The 18,456-nt window shown below is 41.5% G+C and overlaps 1 protein-coding gene across 1 annotated transcript in view; it reads right to left on the reverse strand.

The window, feature by feature from the left end:
• Window positions 1–16,838, reverse strand: part of gbe1b (glucan (1,4-alpha-), branching enzyme 1b) — a 401,340-nt gene extending 384,502 nt beyond the window's left edge. The window contains exon 1 of the mRNA XM_052468704.1: window positions 16,580–16,838. Within this exon, the coding sequence (XP_052324664.1) occupies window positions 16,580–16,677 (98 nt within the window). The 5' untranslated portion in view covers window positions 16,678–16,838. The remainder of the gene's footprint in view (window positions 1–16,579) is intronic.
• Window positions 16,839–18,456: the final 1,618 nt, after the last annotated feature.

Genomic DNA, 18,456 nt, shown 5'->3' on the forward strand with positions numbered 1-18,456 from the left:
ATACCCTGCATAGTAAGCAGTAACCAGCTTCTCTGTCCTTCCATATCCTGCATAGTAAGCAGTAACCAGCTTCTCTTTCCTTCCAACATATCCTGCATAGTAAGCAGTAACCAGCTTCTCTGCATCCTTCCATATCCTGCATATATCCTGTAGTAAGCAGTAACCAGCTTCTCTTTCCTTCCATACCCTGCATAGTAAGCAGTAACCAGCTTCTCTGTCCTTCCAGACCCTGCATAGTAAGCAGTAACCAGCTTCTCTGTCCTTCCATACCCTGCATAGTAAGCAGTTAACTACTTTTGATTAATATTATGATTATTACTCCTAGTAGTAGTAGTGGTACGGGTAGTAGGGGTGATGGTAGTGATAACAATTTAATGATAATGATAGTTGTAGTACTGATGTAAATGGTGGAGATGACAGTTAGTTATAATGAAACTATAACTAGGGGAGGGGGGGGGGCATGGCCAGTTAGGGGGGTATTGTACACATTGTTGCTTTGGCAATATTGACGCCATGTTTTTCATGCCAACAAAGCAGCTTGACAGTCAGGATGCTGTGACAACTTCCTAAGATTGCAGCGTAACAGTCAGGATGCTGTGACAACTTCCTACTCAGATTGCAGCGTAACAGTCAGGATGCTGTGACAACTTCCTACTCAGATTGCAGCGTAACAGTCAGGATGCTGTGACAACTTCCTACTCAGATTGCAGCGTAACAGTCAGGATGCTGTGACAACTTCCTACTCAGATTGCAGCGTAACAGTCAGGATGCTGTGACAACTTCCTACTCAGATTGCAGCGTAACAGTCAGGATGCTGTGACAACTTCCTACTCGGATTGCAGCGTAACAGTCAGGATGCTGTGACAACTTCCTACTCAGATTGCAGCGTAACAGTCAGGATGCTGTGACAACTTCCTACACAGATTGCAGCGTAACAGTCAGGATGCTGTGACAACTTCCTACACAAATTGCAGCGTAACAGTCAGGATGCTGTGACAACTTCCTACTCAAGATTGCAGCGTAACAGTCAGGATGCTGTGACAACTTCCTACTCAAGATTGCAGCGTAACAGTCAGGATGCTGTGACAACTTCCTACTCAGATTGCAGCGTAACAGTCAGGATGATGTGACAACTTCCTACTCGGATTGCAGTGTAACAGTCAGGATGATGTGACAACTTCCTACTCGGATTGCAGCGTAACAGTCAGGATGCTGTGACAACTTCCTACTCAGATTGCAGCGTAACAGTCAGGATGATGTGACAACTTCCTACTCAGATTGCAGTGTAACAGTCAGGATGCTGTGACAACTTCCTACTCGGATTGCAGCGTAACAGTCAGGATGCTGTGACAACTTCCTACTCAGATTGCAGCGTAACAGTCAGGATGCTGTGACAACTTCCTACTCAGATTGCAGCGTAACAGTCAGGATGCTGTGACAACTTCCTACTCAGATTGCAGCGTAACAGTCAGGATGCTGTGACAACTTCCTACTCAGATTGCAGCGTAACAGTCAGGATGATGTGACAACTTCCTACTCAGATTGCAGCGTAACAGTCAGGATGCTGTGACAACTTCCTACTCAGATTGCAGCGTAACAGTCAGGATGCTGTGACAACTTCCTACACAAGATTGCAGCGTAACAGTCAGGATGATGTGACAACTTCCTACTCAGATTGCAGCGTAACAGTCAGGATGCTGTGACAACTTCCTACTCAGATTGCAGCGTAACAGTCAGGATGCTGTGACAACTTCCTACTCAGATTGCAGCGTAACAGTCAGGATGATGTGACAACTTCCTACTCAGATTGCAGCGTAACAGTCAGGATGCTGTGACAACTTCCTACTCAGATTGCATCATAACATGCTGACTAGACGTCATCGCACACATTCCGATTTTGCACGTCCACACCAGACGCGATCAGGACACGCAGGTTGAAATATCAAAACGAACTCTGAACCAACTACTTTAAATTTGGGGACAGGTCGAAAAGCATTAAACATTTATGGCAATTAAGCTAGCTAGTTTGCTGTTGCTAGGTCATTTGTCCTGGGATATAAAATATTGGGTTGTTATTTTACCTAAAAAAATGTGCAAGGTCCTCTACTCTGACAACTAATCCACAGATAAAAGGGTACATTTATAGTCATGCTCTCCTCCTTCAGTTCCTAGTCATGCTCTCCTCCTTCAGTTCCTAGTCATGCTCTCCTCCTTCAGTTCCTAGTCATGCTCTCCTCCTTCAGTTCCTAGTCATGCTCTCCTCCTTCAGTTCCTAGTCATGCTCTCCTCCTTCAGTTCCTAGTCATGCTCTCCTCCTTCAGTTCCTAGTCATGCTCTCCTCCTTCAGTTCCTAGTCATGCTCTCCTCCTTCAGTTCCTAGTCATGCTCTCCTCCTTCAGTTCCTAGTCATGCTCTCTACTCTGAGACACGTTTGAATACAAGCTTCCTGGAGATCTGCCATCCTGAATGTATTCAGTCCAACCCCAACCTAACACACCTGATTAAAGCTAGTTGAGGTCTTGGTGAACAGCCAATTCATCAAATCCAGTGTGAATTAGGGTTGGACCTACAAGGAAGAAGAGGGTTTGGCAGCTCTGGTGTAGAGGAATATTCTACCACCAGGGGTAGCCAACTCAATGTTCTGAAATCACCATATTGCTGCCCCTAAGCCTAGACACTGTTCCACAGTCAGTTTGGGGTTTTCCCTCATAAAAGTTAAGATGCTGTGTTACATGAGTAGCCCTGTATTACATGAGTACTCCTGTATTATATTAGTAGTCCTGTATTACATGAGTAGTCCTGTATTACATGAGTATATTGGGAGGCAGGGTAGCCTAGTGGTTAGAGCGTTGGACTAGTAACCGGAAGGTTTGAGTTCAAACCCCGAGCTGACAAGGTACAAATATTCTGCCCCTGAACAGGCAGTTAACCCACTGTTCCCAGACAGTCATTGAAAATAAGTGTGTTCTGAAATCACTTGCCTGGTTAAATAAAGGTAAAATTAAAATTATATGAGTAGTCCTGTATTATATGAGTAGTCCTGTATTATATTCTAGTTTATTAGTCCTCTATTATATTAGTAGTCTATTAGTAGTCCTGTATTATAGCATTATAATAGTAGTCTATTTAGTCCTGTATTACATATTAGTAGTCCTGTATTACATATTAGTAGTCCTGTATTACATATTAGTAGTCCTGTATTACATATTAGTAGTCCTGTATTACATATTAGTAGTCCTGTATTATATTAGTGGTCTATTAGTCCTTTATTATATCAGTAGTCCTGTATTATATCAGTAGTCCTGTATTAATTAGTGGTCTATTAGTCCTGTATTATATTAGTAGTCCTGTATTATATTAGTAGTCCTGTATTACATTAGTAGTCCTGTATTATATTAGTAGTCCTGTATTATATTAGTAGTCTATTAGTAGTCCTGTATTATATTAGTAGTCCTGTATTATATTAGTAGTCCTGTATTATATTAGTAGTCCTGTATTATATTAGTAGTCCTGTATTATATTAGTAGTCCTGTATTATATTAGTAGTCCTGTATTATATTAGTAGTCCTGTATTATATTAGTAGTCTATTAGTAGTCCTGTATTATATTAGTAGTCCTGTATTATATTAGTAGTCCTGTATTATATTAGTAGTCCTGTATTATATTAGTAGTCCTGTATTATATTAGTAGTCCTGTATTATATTAGTAGTCTATTAGTAGTCCTGTATTATATTAGTAGTCTATTAGTCCTGTATTACATATTAGTAGTCCTGTATTACATATTAGTAGTCCTGTATTACATATTAGTAGTCCTGTATTATATTAATAGTCTAGTAGTCCTGTATTATATTAGTAGTCTATTAGTCCTGTATTATATTAGTAGTCCTGTATTATATTAGTAGTCCTGTATTATATTAGTAGTCCTGTATTATATTAGTAGTCCTGTATTATATTAGTAGTCTATTAGTCCTGTATTATATTAGTAGTCCTGTATTATATTAGTAGTCCTGTATTATATTAGTAGTCTATTAGTCCTGTATTATATTAGTAGTCTATTAGTCCTGTATTATATTAGTAGTCCTGTATTATATTAGTAGTCCTGTATTACATTAGTAGTCCTGTATTATATTAGTAGTCCTGTATTATATTAGTAGTCCTGTATTACATTAGTAGTCCTGTATTATATTAGTAGTCTATTAGTAGTCCTGTATTACATTAGTAGTCCTGTATTATATTAGTAGTCTATTAGTAGTCCTGTATTACATGAGTAGTCCTGTATTACATATTAGTAGTCCTGTATTATATTAGTAGTCCTGTATTACATTAGTAGTCCTGTATTACATTAGTAGTTTATTCGTAGTCCTGTATTATATTAGTAGTCCTGTATTATATTAGTAGTCTATTAGTAGTCCCGTATTATATTAGTAGTCCTGTATTACAAATTAGTAGTCCTGTATTACAAATTAGTAGTCCTGTATTACAAATTAGTCCTGTATTATATTAGTAGTCCTGTATTATATTAGTGGTCCTGTATTATATTAGTGGTCTATTAGTCCTGTATTATATTAGTAGTCCTGTATTATATTAGTGGTCCTGTATTACATATTAGTAGTCTATTAGTCCTGTATAACATATTAGTAGTCCTGTATAACATATTAGTAGTCCTGTATTACATATTAGTAGTCTATTAGTCCTGTATTATAGTAGTCCTGCATTATAATAGTATATTAGTCCTGTATTACATATTAGTAGTCCTGTATTACATATTAGTAGTCCTGTATTACATATTAGTAGTCCTGTATTACATATTAGTAGTCCTGTATTACATATTAGTAGTCCTGTATTACATATTAGTAGTCCTGTATTACATATTAGTAGTCCTGTATTACATATTAGTAGTCCTGTATTACATATTAGTAGTCCTGTATTACATATTAGTAGTCCTGTATTACATATTAGTAGTCCTGTATTACATATTAGTAGTCCTGTATTATATTAGTGGTCTATTAGTCCTGTATTATATTAGTAGTCCTGTATTATATTAGTAGTCTATTAGTCCTGTATTATATTAGTAGTCTATTAGTAGTCCTGTATTATATTAGTAGTCCTGTATTATATTAGTAGTCCTGTATTATATTAGTAGTCCTGTATTATATTAGTAGTCTATTAGTAGTCCTGTATTATATTAGTAGTCTATTAGTACTGTATTATATTAGTAGTCTATTAGTCCTGTATTATATTAGTAGTCCTGTATTATATTAGTAGTCCTGTATTATATTAGTAGTCTATTAGTCCTGTATTATATTAGTAGTCCTGTATTATATTAGTAGTCCTGTATTATATTAGTAGTCTATTAGTCCTGTATTATATTAGTAGTCTATTAGTCCTGTATTACATATTAGTAGTCCTGTATTACATATTATTAGTCCTGTATAACATATTAGTAGTCCTGTATAACATATTAGTAGTCCTGTATAACATATTAGTAGTCTATTAGTCCTGTATTATAGTAGTCCTGCATTATAATAGTAGTCCTGTATTACATATTAGTAGTCCTGTATTACATATTAGTAGTCCTGTATTACATATTAGTAGTCCTGTATTACATATTAGTAGTCCTGTATTACATTAGTAGTCCTGTATTACATATTAGTAGTCCTGTATTACATTTAGTAGTCCTGTATTACATTAGTAGTCCTGTATTACATTAGTAGTTTATTCGTCCTGTATTATATTAGTAGTCCTGTATTATATAGTAGTCTATTAGTCCTGTATTACATATTAGTAGTCCTGTATTACAAATTAGTAGTCCTGTATTACAAATTAGTAGTCCTGTATTACAAATTAGTCCTGTATTACATATTAGTAGTCCTGTATTATATTAGTGGTCCTGTATTATATTAGTAGTCTATTAGTCCTGTATTATATTAGTAGTCCTGTATTATATTAGTGGTCCTGTATTATATTAGTAGTCTATTAGTCCTGTATTATATTAGTAGTCCTGTATTATATTAGTAGTCCTGTATTATATTAGTAGTCTATTAGTCCTGTATTATAATAGTAGTCCTGTATTACAAATTAGTCCTGTATTACATATTAGTAGTCCTGTATTACATATTAGTAGTCCTGTATTACATATTAGTAGTCCTGTATTACATATTAGTAGTCCTGTATTATATTAGTAGTCCTGTATTATATTAGTAGTCTATTAGTAGTCCTGTATTATATTAGTAGTCCTGTATTACTATTAGTAGTCTATTAGTAGTCCTGTATTACATGAGTAGTCCTGTATTATATTAGTAGTCTATTAGTCCTGTATTATATTAGTAGTCCTGTATTATATTAGTAGTCTATTAGTCCTGTATTATATTAGTAGTCTATTAGTCCTGTATTATATTAGTAGTCCTGTATTATATTAGTAGTCTATTAGTAGTCCTGTATTATATTAGTAGTCTATTAGTAGTCCTGTATTATATTAGTAGTCTATTAGTCCTGTATTATATTAGTAGTCCTGTATTATATTAGTAGTCCTGTATTATATTAGTAGTCCTGTATTATATTAGTAGTCTATTAGTCCTGTATTATATTAGTAGTCTATTAGTCCTGTATTATATTAGTAGTCTATTAGTCCTGTATTATATTAGTAGTCCTGTATTATATTAGTGGTCTATTAGTCCTGTATTATATTAGTGGTCTATTAGTCATGTATTATATGAGTAGTCCTGTATTATATTAGTAGTCTATTAGTCCGGTATTATAATAGTAGTCTATTAGTGCTGTATTATATTAGTAGTCCTGTATTATATTAGTTGTCTATTAGTCCTGTATTATATTAGTAGTCTAGTAGTCCTGTATTATATTAGTAGTCTATTAGTCCTGTATTATATTAGTAGTCCTGTATTACATATTAGTAGTCCTGTATTATATTAGTAGTCTAGTAGTCCTGTATTATATTAGTAGTCTATTAGTCCTGTATTATATTAGTAGTCTATTAGTAGTCTATTAGCCCCGTATTAGTATCCAAGTGACCTAATGAAGTCCAATAGGGTCAGAAAGCCTGATTGATACCAGCTTCAACCTGATTCATTAACACAGTAGTGTGGAGGGTTGTCGGTGACCTTCAGGCTAGCAAAGAGGAGCTCTACAACTACTAGCATGTTCAAATCAGACAACAACCATCTCTACAATCCATCTTCTCACTATTGATTTTACTTTATTAAAAAAAAACTCAATGTTTCAGCAACAGAAAAATGTCTTCAACTATGAAAGATGATAACAAGCTCATAACAAAACCAGCAAATGTGGTCCCTACAGGTCTGTATACCTCTCTCTGGTCCCTACAGGTCTGTATACTGAGGTGTCTCTCTATGATCATTCATCTGAATTCCTATTACTGATCCACCAAAGCAGCAAGCTCCCTCCTGGCTGTAGCAACGCCAAGCGAAGACTGTTGATTTCCATGCCTGTGTTTTTGCGTTAGTCCTTCGAGGGCCTCCGGCAGCACACAGGAGGCTGACACAGTGTTAGTTTTAGTCCTAAGAGGGCCTCCGGCAGCACACTTGGGGCTGACACAGTGTTAGTTTTAGTCCTAAGAGGGCCTCCGGCAGCACACAGGAGGCTGACACAGTGTTAGTTTTAGTCCTAAGAGGGCCTCCGGCAGCACACAGGAGGCTGACACAGTGTTAGTTTTAGTCCTAAGAGGGCCTCCGGCAGCACACTTGGGGCTGATCAAGGTTTAACCTGCCCCCTGCAGCAGCGCCTGTAGGTGTGCGTTCCAAATGGCAACCTATTCTCGATATAGTGCACTGCCCTATGGGGCCCTAGTCAAAAGAAGTGCACTATATAGGGAACAGTGAGTCATTTGGGACGCAACCCAGCTCCCGCCATGCCTGCCTCTATATGTAAAATAGTTTGTCATCCTGCTCGACAGGCAGAGACGCGTCTAGGGACAGAGAAAAATGCAGCAGAGCGCCTATGACAAAGCCCTCAGTTTGTCACTCATAAAACGTGACAGAGTGACACCCAGTGCGCAAAGCATCGTGGCGTAACCCTGGACAACACCCCTGTCGTCCTGCAAACATCAAAGCATCGTGGCGTAACCCTGGACAACACCCCTGTCGTCCTCTGCAAACATCAAAGCATATTTGCGTAACCCTGGACAACACCCCTGTCGTCCTCTGCAAACATCAAAGCAACTTGGTGTAACCCTGGACAACACCCCTGTCGTCCTGCAAACATCAAAGCATCTTGGCGTAACCCTGGACAACACCCCTGTCGTCCTGCAAACATCAAAGCATCTTGGCGTAACCCTGGACAACACCCCTGTCGTGCAAACATCAAAGCATGCAAACATCAAACATCAAAGCATCTTGGCGTAACCCTGGACAACACCCCTGTCGTCCTGCAAACATCAAAGCATATTTGCGTAACCCTGGACAACACCCCTGTCATCCTGCAAACATCAAAGCATCGTGGAGTAACCCTGGACAACACCCCTGTCGTCCTGAAAACATCAAAGCATCTTGGCGTAACCCTGGACAACACCCTGTCGTCCTGCAAACATCAAAGCATCTTGGCATAACCCTGGACAACACCCCTGTCGTCCTGCAAACATCAAAGCATCTTGGCGTAACCCTGGACAACACCCCTGTCGTCCTGCAAACATCAAACCATCGTGGTGGGCATCAAAGCATCTTTGTAACCCTGGACAACACCCCTGTCGTCCTGCAAACATCAAAGCATCTTGGCGTAACCCTGGACAACACCCCTGTCGTCCTGCAAACATCAAAGCATCTTGGCGTAACCCTGGACAACACCCCTGTCGTCCTCTACAAACATCAAAGCATCTTGGCGTAACCCTGGACAACACCCCTGTCGTCCTGCAAACATCAAAGCATCTTGGCGTAACCCTGGACAACACCCCTGTCGTCCTGCAAACATCAAAGCATCTTGGCGTAACCCTGGACAACACCCCTGTCGTCCTGCAAACATCAAAGCATCTTGGCGTAACCCTGGACAACACCCCTGTCGTCCTGCAAACATCAAAGCATCTTGGCGTAACCCTGGACAACACCCCTGTCGTCCTGCAAACATCAAAGCATCTTGGCGTAACCCTGGACAACACCCCTGTCGTGCTCTACAAACAGCAAAGCATCTTGGCGTAACCCTGGACAACACCCCTGTCGTCCTCTACAAAAATCAAAGCATCGTCGTAACCTGGACAACACCCCTGTCGTCCTCTACAAACATCAAAGCATCTTCCTGTCTGGACAACACCCCTGTCAACCTGCAAACATCAAAGCATCGTGACTCAACCCTGGACAACACCCTGTCTGCTGCAAACATCAAAATCTTTGACCCTGTGTGTGTTCACCCCTGTGCCCCTCAAAGCATCGTGGCTAACCCTGTTTACACCCCTACAGTATGCAAACATCAAAGCATCTTGGCTAACCCTGCTTAACACCCCTGTCAGTATGAAACATCAAAGCTACGTGGCAAACAATGGACAACACCCTGTCGCTACTGCAAACATCAAACATCTTGTATGGACAACACCCTGTCGCTCCTGCAAACATCAAATGATCTGAGGCTAACCCTGGACAACACAATACAGTATCCTGAAACATCAAAGCATCTTGCAAACCCTGACAACACCCCTGTCGTCCTGCAAACATCAAAGCATCTTGGCGTAACCCTGAAACACCCTGAGGCTCCTGCAAACATCAAAGCATCTTGAAACCCTGGGGCACCCCTGTCAAAGACAATACAAAAATCAAACATGGGGCTAACCCTGGAAACACAATACAGTATGAAAACATCAAAGCATCTTGCAAACCCTGACAACACCCGTATGCAAACATCAAAGCATCGTGGCAAACCCTGACAACACCCTGTCGAAACTGCAAACATCAAAGCATCTTACAGTAACCCTGAAACACCCTGAGGCTCCTGCAAACATCAAAGCATCTTGGCGTAACCCTGAAACACCCTGTCGCTCTACAAACATCAAACATCTTGAAACTGACCCTGCAAACACCCCTGTCAGTATGAAAACATCAAAGCATCTTGGCAAAACCCTGGACAACACCCTGTCGCTACTACAAACATCAAAGCATCTTGGCGTAACCCTGGACAACACCCTGTCGCTACTGCAAACATCAAAGCGGTGATTCGATCCTGCAGGTTCATGCCCTACGACATCCGTAGAGTACGACCCTTCCTCATACAGGAAGCAACGCATGTCCTTAATCCAGGCACTTGTCATTTCCTGTCTGGACAGCTGCAACTCGCTAAAATGACTCAAATGTGTTCCAGTGTCTGCCAGCAAACTGAAAATCTTTGACTGTGTGTGTTCAGGCTAGCTGCCCCTCAGAAGCATAGTCTACTGTTTAGACAGTACAGTATGAAAACGAGGCTACTGCTTAGACAATACAGTATGAAACTGAGGCTACTGCAAAGACAATACAGTATTCAACTGAGGCTACTGCAAAGACAATACAGTATTCAACTGAGGCTACTGCAAAGACAATACAGTATGAAACTGAGGCTACTGCAAAGACAATACAGTATGAAACTGAGGCTACTGCAAAGACAATACAGTATGAAACTGAGGCTACTGCAAAGACAATACAGTATGAAACTGAGGCTACTGCAAAGACAATACAGTATGAAACTGGGGCTACTGCAAAGACAATACAGTATGAAACTGGGGCTACTGCAAAGACAATACAGTATGAAACTGAAGCTACTGCAAAGACAATACAGTATGAAACTGAGGCTACTGCAAAGACATACAGTATGAAACTGAGGCTACTGCAAAGACCATACAGTATGAAACTGAGGCTACTGCAAAGACCATACAGTATGAAACTGAGGCTACTGCAAAGACAATACAGTATGAAACTGAGGCTACTGCAAAGACAATACAGTATGAAACTGAGGCTACTGCAAAGACAATACAGTATGAAACTGAGGCTACTGCAAAGACAATACAGTATGATACTGAGGCTACTGCAAAGACGTCACAAGCTTGATTCAGAAGACCGGGAGAGATTTTTAATTGGCTACGAAAGAATGGATTGGCTTGTCAATGCTAATTAAAGGATACTGAAGGCCGAACGGATTGGTGAACTGAATGAACCAAACGTTTCCAGCTACAACAGTCATTTACAACATCAACGATGTCGACACTGTATTTCTGATCAGTTTGATGTTATTCTAATGAAGAGAAGAAAAACAAACCCATTTGCTTTTCTTTCAAAAACAAGGACATTTCTAAGTGACCACAAACTTTTGAACTGTGGTGTATATGAGGCAGAAACCTCTTAAGGTGCAGGGTTACGTAACCGGGTGGAAGCCGCCTAGTGATGACCACTGTCTCTTTAAAAAAAAAAAAAAAAATACAAAATCACAAGGACCCGACTGAAAAACCATCAGCAGCCCAGTAACGACCTGAAAGGGAGTCGGTCACCTCCGTCTGTTGACTGTAGAACCCTGTTGTTCTGTTTACCTAAGACAACCAGACCTGTCAAGAGAAGGTCGGCGCAGGGCCATTCACCACAAAAGGAACCTCGTCAACAGAAATGAGTTCACATCAGTTACTCTGTCCAACACATGAGACTCTGTCACTGGCCCAGACGGCTCCCTAGTCAGAAGGAAGCAGCGATATTTCACCAAATAAACCTGTGTACAGGAATGGTGAAAACAGTGATGCCACAATAAACAGAATCTAATCAAATCAAATGTAGAATAATAATGTAGGGCATGTAAACATTATATTAAGTAGCATTGTTTAAAGTGGCTCTCTATACAGACACAAAGTCTACATATGGACAAAATATAAGAGACTCAGAATCCACGTACACTATATTGCACTATGAACCCTTGTTGGGCTACAGTGCACCATGTAGGAAGAGAGAATAGGGTGCCATTTGAACCACAAACACTCAGCCAGCCAATACCCAATATGTTCAAGTGTATCTGCTTTAGCCAAGTACCCTATAAAAAAAAATAATGTTTTAAAAATGTGGGCATTTAACTACAGTATGGACTACTACTATAACCTAAGGTAAGCTACAAAATAATGTTTTATAGATGTGGGCATTTAACTACAGTATGGGCTACTACTACATTTACATTTAAGTCATTTAGCAGACGCTCTTATCCAGAGCGACTTACAAATTGGTGCATTCACCTTATGACATCCAGTGGAACAGCCACTTTACAATAGCCTAAGGTAAGCTACAAAATAATGTTTTATAGATGTGGGCATTTAACTACATAGCTACAGTATGGACTACTACTATAACCTAAGGTAAGCTACAAAATAATGTTTTATAGATGTGGGCATTTAACTACATAGCTACAGTATGGACTACTACTATAACCTAAGGTAAGCTACAAAATAAATGCTAAAGTAATGTAGCTGTAATTAACTATTAGTGACCACCCTGGAGAGACACGAATGGCATTCAGTCACAAATTGCACTGTCTGTATCTGAACCAGGAGTTAATTAAACAGTAGTGTAAGTCCCAGGTTCACTGCCTATTCCAGCACCCAGGGGACAGGGGCTAAATTACACAGAACCGTTGTTTTCTGGGTAGACTACAGACGACGTTGTTTTCTGCTTGGATAAGATATCAGCATGTTTTATTCACAGTGTAGCCAACCAGTAGGCCTGTGATCTCAAAATAGTCTTAAAAAAAAGGTACAGTGCCTATAGGAAGTTCACACCACCTTGAACTTTCTTTGACATTATTTTTTTTTTTAATGACTACCCCCCCCCCCTTCTTCCTCTGTCCCGCAAAATAAAGATGTGTTCTCAACTGACTAGCCTAGTGAAATAAAAAAGGTCAAAATAAAAATGACTAAAATACATACAACATCTGTAAGGTCCCAGAGTCAAGTATCGTAATTTCAAGCACAGATTAAACTACAAAGACCAGGAGCTTTTCAAAAAGCCTCACAGAGAAGGGCAGGGATTGGTGAACGGTGACAAATCAGACATTGAATATATCTTTAAGCACATGGTCAAGCAAATAATTAGGCTGTGGATTAATTATTAAACTACCCAGACACATTTTATATTTATATATTATATATTTTTTTATTTTACTTGGCAAGTCAGTTAAGAACACTTTCTTGTTTTCAATGACGGCCTAGGAACAGTGGGTTAACTGCCTGTTCAGGGGCAGAACGACAGATTTGTACCTTGTCAGCTCGGGGATTCGAACTTGCAACCTTTCGGTTACTAGTCCAACTCTCTAACCACGAGGCTACCCTGCCGCCTCTACACTCTAACCAATAGGCTAACCTGCTACCTCTACACTCTAACCTCTAGGCTACCCTGCCGCCTCTACACTCTAACCACTAGGCTACCCTGCCACCTCTACACTCTAACCACTAGGCTACCCTGCCGCCTCTACACTCTAACCACTAGGCTACCCTGCCGCCTCTACACTCTAACCACTAGGCTACCCTGCCGCCTCTACACTCTAACCACTAGGCTACCCTGCCGCCTCTACACTCTAACCACTAGGCTACCCTGCCGCCTCTACACTCTAACCACTAGGCTACCCTGCCGCCTCTACACTCTAACCACTAGGCTACCCTGCCACCCCAGAGATGTAGTCGTCCTTTGGAACTGAAAAGACAGGAAGGAAACTGCTGAGGGAAGTCACCGCGAGGCCATTGGTGATTTTTATTTGATTTTTTAAAAGGTACAAAGTTGAATGGCAGAAAACGGAGGATGGATCAACAACATTGTAGTGACTCCACAATACTAAAATACTACAGAATAAAAAGGATGCTTCACTATAGTTAACTACTTCTACTCTGCACACAAACGGTCAATTATTCCCTACAGTGACCAGGGCCCATTTGGATCTGTCTGAATAACTCACATGGTACGAGTAGGCCACTGTACTGTCAGTAGGTCTGTAGACTAGCCTACATACAGCACCCAGAGTCTGCTACAGAGACTAGCCTACACACAGCACCCAGAGTCTGCTACAGAGACTAGCCTACACACAGCACCCAGAGTCTGCAACAGAGACTAGCCTACACACAGCACCCAGAGTCTGCTACAGAGACTAGCCTACACACAGCACCCAGAGTCTGCTACAGAGACTAGCCTACACACAGCACCCAGAGTCTGCTACAGAGACTAGCCTAAACACAGCACCCAGAGTCTGCTACAGAGACTAGCCTACACACAGCACCCAGAGTCTGCTACAGAGACTAGCCTAAACACAGCACCCAGAGTCTGCTACAGAGACTGTAGTCTACCCAGAGTCTGCTACAGAGACTGTAGTCTACCCAGAGTCTGCTACAGAGACTGTAGTCTACCCAGAGTCTGCTACAGAGACTAGCCTACACACAGCACCCAGAGTCTGCTACAGAGACTGTAGTCTACCCAGAGTCTGCTACAGAGACTGTAGTCTACCCAGAGTCTGCTACAGAGACTAGCCTACGCACAGCACCCAGAGTCTGCTACAGAGACTGTAGTCTACCCAGAGTCTGCTACAGAGACTAGCCTACACACAGCACCCAGAGTCTGCTACAGAGACTAGCCTAAACACAGCACCCAGAGTCTGCTACAGAGACTGTAGTCTACCCAGAGTCTGCTACAGAGACTGTAGTCTACCCAGAGTCTGCTACAGAGACTGTAGTCTACCCAGAGTCTGCTACAGAGACTAGCCTACACACAGCACCCAGAGTCTGCTACAGAGACTAGCCTAAACACAGCACCCAGAGTCTGCTACAGAGACTGTAGTCTACCCAGAGTCTGCTAGAGACTGTAAGTCTACCCAGAGTCTGCACCCAGAGTCTGCTACAGAGACTGTAGTCTACCCAGAGTCTGCTACAGTGACTGTAGTCTACCCAGTCTGCTACAGAGACTAGCCTAAACACAGCACCCAGTCTGCTACAGAGACTGTAGTCTACCCAGAGTCTGCTACAGAGACTAGCCTAAACACAGCACCCAGTCTGCTACAGAGACTGTAGTCTACCCAGAGTCTGCTACAGAGACTAGCCTACACACAGCACCCAGTCTGCTACAGAGACTAGCCTACACACAGCACCCAGTCTGCTACAGAGACTAGCCTACACACAGCACCCAGTCTGCTACAGAGACTAGCCTACACACAGCACCCAGTCTGCTACAGAGACTAGCCTACACACAGCACCCAGTCTGCTACAGAGACTAGCCTACACACAGCACCCAGTCTGCTACAGAGACTAGCCTACACACAGCACCCAGTCTGCTACAGAGACTAGCCTACACACAGCACCCAGTCTGCTACAGAGACTAGCCTACACACAGCACCCAGTCTGCTACAGAGACTAGCCTAGCACCCAGTCTGCTAGAGACTAGCCTACACACAGCACCCAGTCTGCTACAGAGACTAGCCTACACACAGCACCCAGAGTCTGCAACAGAGACTAGCCTACACACAGCACCCAGTCTGCTACAGAGACTAGCCTACACACAGCACCCAGTCTGCTACAGAGACTAGCCTACACACAGCACCCAGAGTCTGCAACAGAGACTAGCCTACATACAGCACCCAGAGAATTCACACGATGATGATGATGCCTGTGATTCTATTAAACTGGGTATGTTGAAATCATTGTGTTGATATGTTTTTGTGTTCAGTATAAAATCCCCTATACTTCTGATACATTAAGTAATGCAGTAGAAGACAGTGGTTGATGTTAGTGAAATAAAATATTTGTTACATTATGATTCATAACATTTGACTAGTGGATTGTAATCTGGAAACATCATGGAGACAAACATCGTTGTCACCTATATAGTCAGTCAATGGATATGACCACAGTCATACAGCCATAGTGATGCTACAATGTTGCATCTGATGAAGAACGTCACAGGCCAGCAGCAGAAGTGTTACAATGTATCTACTAGCCAGAACCACGTGGTTTTAGGCTCTGAATGTAGCTAATAATAATGCTCTGACACACACACACACACACACACACAGAAGTAGGCTGCCTGCCTCCTCAACCATGCTGGCGTGTTCAGTCATACACTGGGCGGAACCACCTGGCTGACTAGAACAAATGAGCTGTCAAAGTTGAGGAAGGAGGGAGGGATGGATGGTGAAACCGTGGTAGCTAGTTTTACTACCGGCCAGCCACTGGCACCAAAGGGGAATGGTTAGAGACATAGCTAACATGACTATAGTATTGCTTTGTAATTGTAACAATATAATAGTATGACCACGTCGAGGAGAATATTTGGTATTGTAGTAAGGATGACAGGCGAACGAACACCATACCATTAGCAAACCGCTTCGCCCGGGCTTCTGGTCACTGCGACAGTTAAGGGCACAGCAAGCTTTCATGCGACCGCTATGCTGCGGTTCTCTCACATGTCACTCAATTAATGTACTACAAGGCGACTGTAGGATTTGAACAAATATGTATCGATCTGGTGTTTCTGGTGTTTTTACGAATAGACATGTATACCAGCTCGAGCCTTACGGTTGTGCACGGTACAGCGACGAGCTTGAACTGTGAGCTCTGCAGCATTTTAGCACTGAAAAAGCCTTTTTTTACCTCCTCCTGAAGTCCTTTTCGTACTGTTTGAGGTAGGGATCCATTTGAAGAAGGGAGTTGAACTCAGGAATTGTAACATTATCCCATGTATCCGCCATGGTCCTTACAGTCGAAAGCAATCGAGCACCGAGTGTCGCAGCTGGTAGAACACAAGTGACAAGTCACCGCTGAGCCTTTGTTACGTGCCAGAAAGGGTTCAGAGACAACAGCGAATCAGGGTCATTCTAATGCGCCCCAGCCTATCACAATACCAACTTTATCACCCCGATCCACTGCAATAATATCAACTAAAATAATGATGATGCTTGATGAGAGGCGGAGTGTTTCTTTAAGATGACAGCGGAAGCGTTTTGGAAGTAGGAAGAAGGGTATCACTGTCACATTCTTGTAGTCTTTAAACGCTGCTCTGAAAATGAACCCCCAATGTCAAAGATTGTGAGGGCACAGGATTGTTCGTTATCACGTTGCAACCATAGATAGATATTATGCTACAAAAATATCATTGTTACAATCTTAACCTACAACGTGATACAAACTACTTCATTCGTCTCGTTCAAAAAATGAGATGAGACGGATAGTAAAAATTGTAGGCTAAATGTGACAGAATACTCGCACCTGATTCTACTCAAATAGATACGATTACTATTTACTAGTGAACAGAGATATTCGAAGTAGCTTTGCTAAATCTAACAGCAATTTATACTGTGTGTTTATAGTTTATTGTGAAATCTTTGACATCCCATCTTGGTGAGTTCATACAAACACATTGATTTGGACAAAGTGTGTTCATGTTTTTTTTCACGTGACGATTGAGTCGGTCCAAATGGCACCCTATTGCTGCCTATTTGGTACACTGTTTTTGACCAGGCTTGATCAAAAGTAGTGCACTATATAGAGGATAGGGTGCCATTTTGGAATAGACTGGTGGGGCAATCCACCCCGCTGTGCCCTGAGTTACACAACCCAATGTGTTCATATCAGGGCTTTGAGGTCGTTTTTTCCTCAACACGGGACTGTAAAGGCCAATGGCTGAAGCTTGAGCTGTTTGCCAACAACATGTTGGTATTTTAAGGAGTCAAGGCCTATCGTAGTAGATAAAACCAGACGATGTAACACACAGTGCATTCGGAAAGGATTCAGACCCCCTTCATTTTATCCACATTTCAGTAACGTAACGAAATGTGGAAAAAGTCAAGGGGTCTGAATACTTTTCGAATACAGTGTAGGCTGACTTAGTAATAGACCATGTGCCACGTTACTTATTCCATCCTTAAAGTACTATATAATAGAATTGGGTACACATTAGGCAAATATATTGTAGTGAATTATATGTAGACCCTCAAAGTTCTACAGCACCGCCCTCGATCGCATGGCAACTACAGAGGGTGGTGCGGACAGCCATCCAGGACCTCTACCAGGCAGTGTGAATGGAAGGACCGGGTTCTCTCTGCTTCCGCACGGCAAAAGGTACCGGTGTATCAAGTCTGACGCCCACAGGCTCCTTAAAAGCTTCTGTCCCCAGACCTACCAGATCACGACGTCAAAACCTAACCCAGACCTATCAAATCACGACTTCAAAACCTAACCCAGACCTATCAAATCACGACTTCAAAACCTAAAACAGACCTACCACATCACGACTTCAAAACCTAACCCAGACCTATCAAATCACGACTTCAAAACCTAAAACAGACCTACCACATCACGACTTCAAAACCTAACCCAGACCTATCAAATCACGACTTCAAAACCTAAAACAGACCTACCACATCACGACTTCAAAACCTAACCCAGACCTATCAAATCACGACTTCAAAACCTAAAACAGACCTACCACATCACGACTTCAAAACCTAACCCAGACCTATCAAATCACG

Source organism: Oncorhynchus keta, chromosome 18 (genome assembly GCF_023373465.1).
Source record: "Oncorhynchus keta strain PuntledgeMale-10-30-2019 chromosome 18, Oket_V2, whole genome shotgun sequence".
Classification (NCBI taxonomy): domain Eukaryota; kingdom Metazoa; phylum Chordata; class Actinopteri; order Salmoniformes; family Salmonidae; genus Oncorhynchus; species Oncorhynchus keta.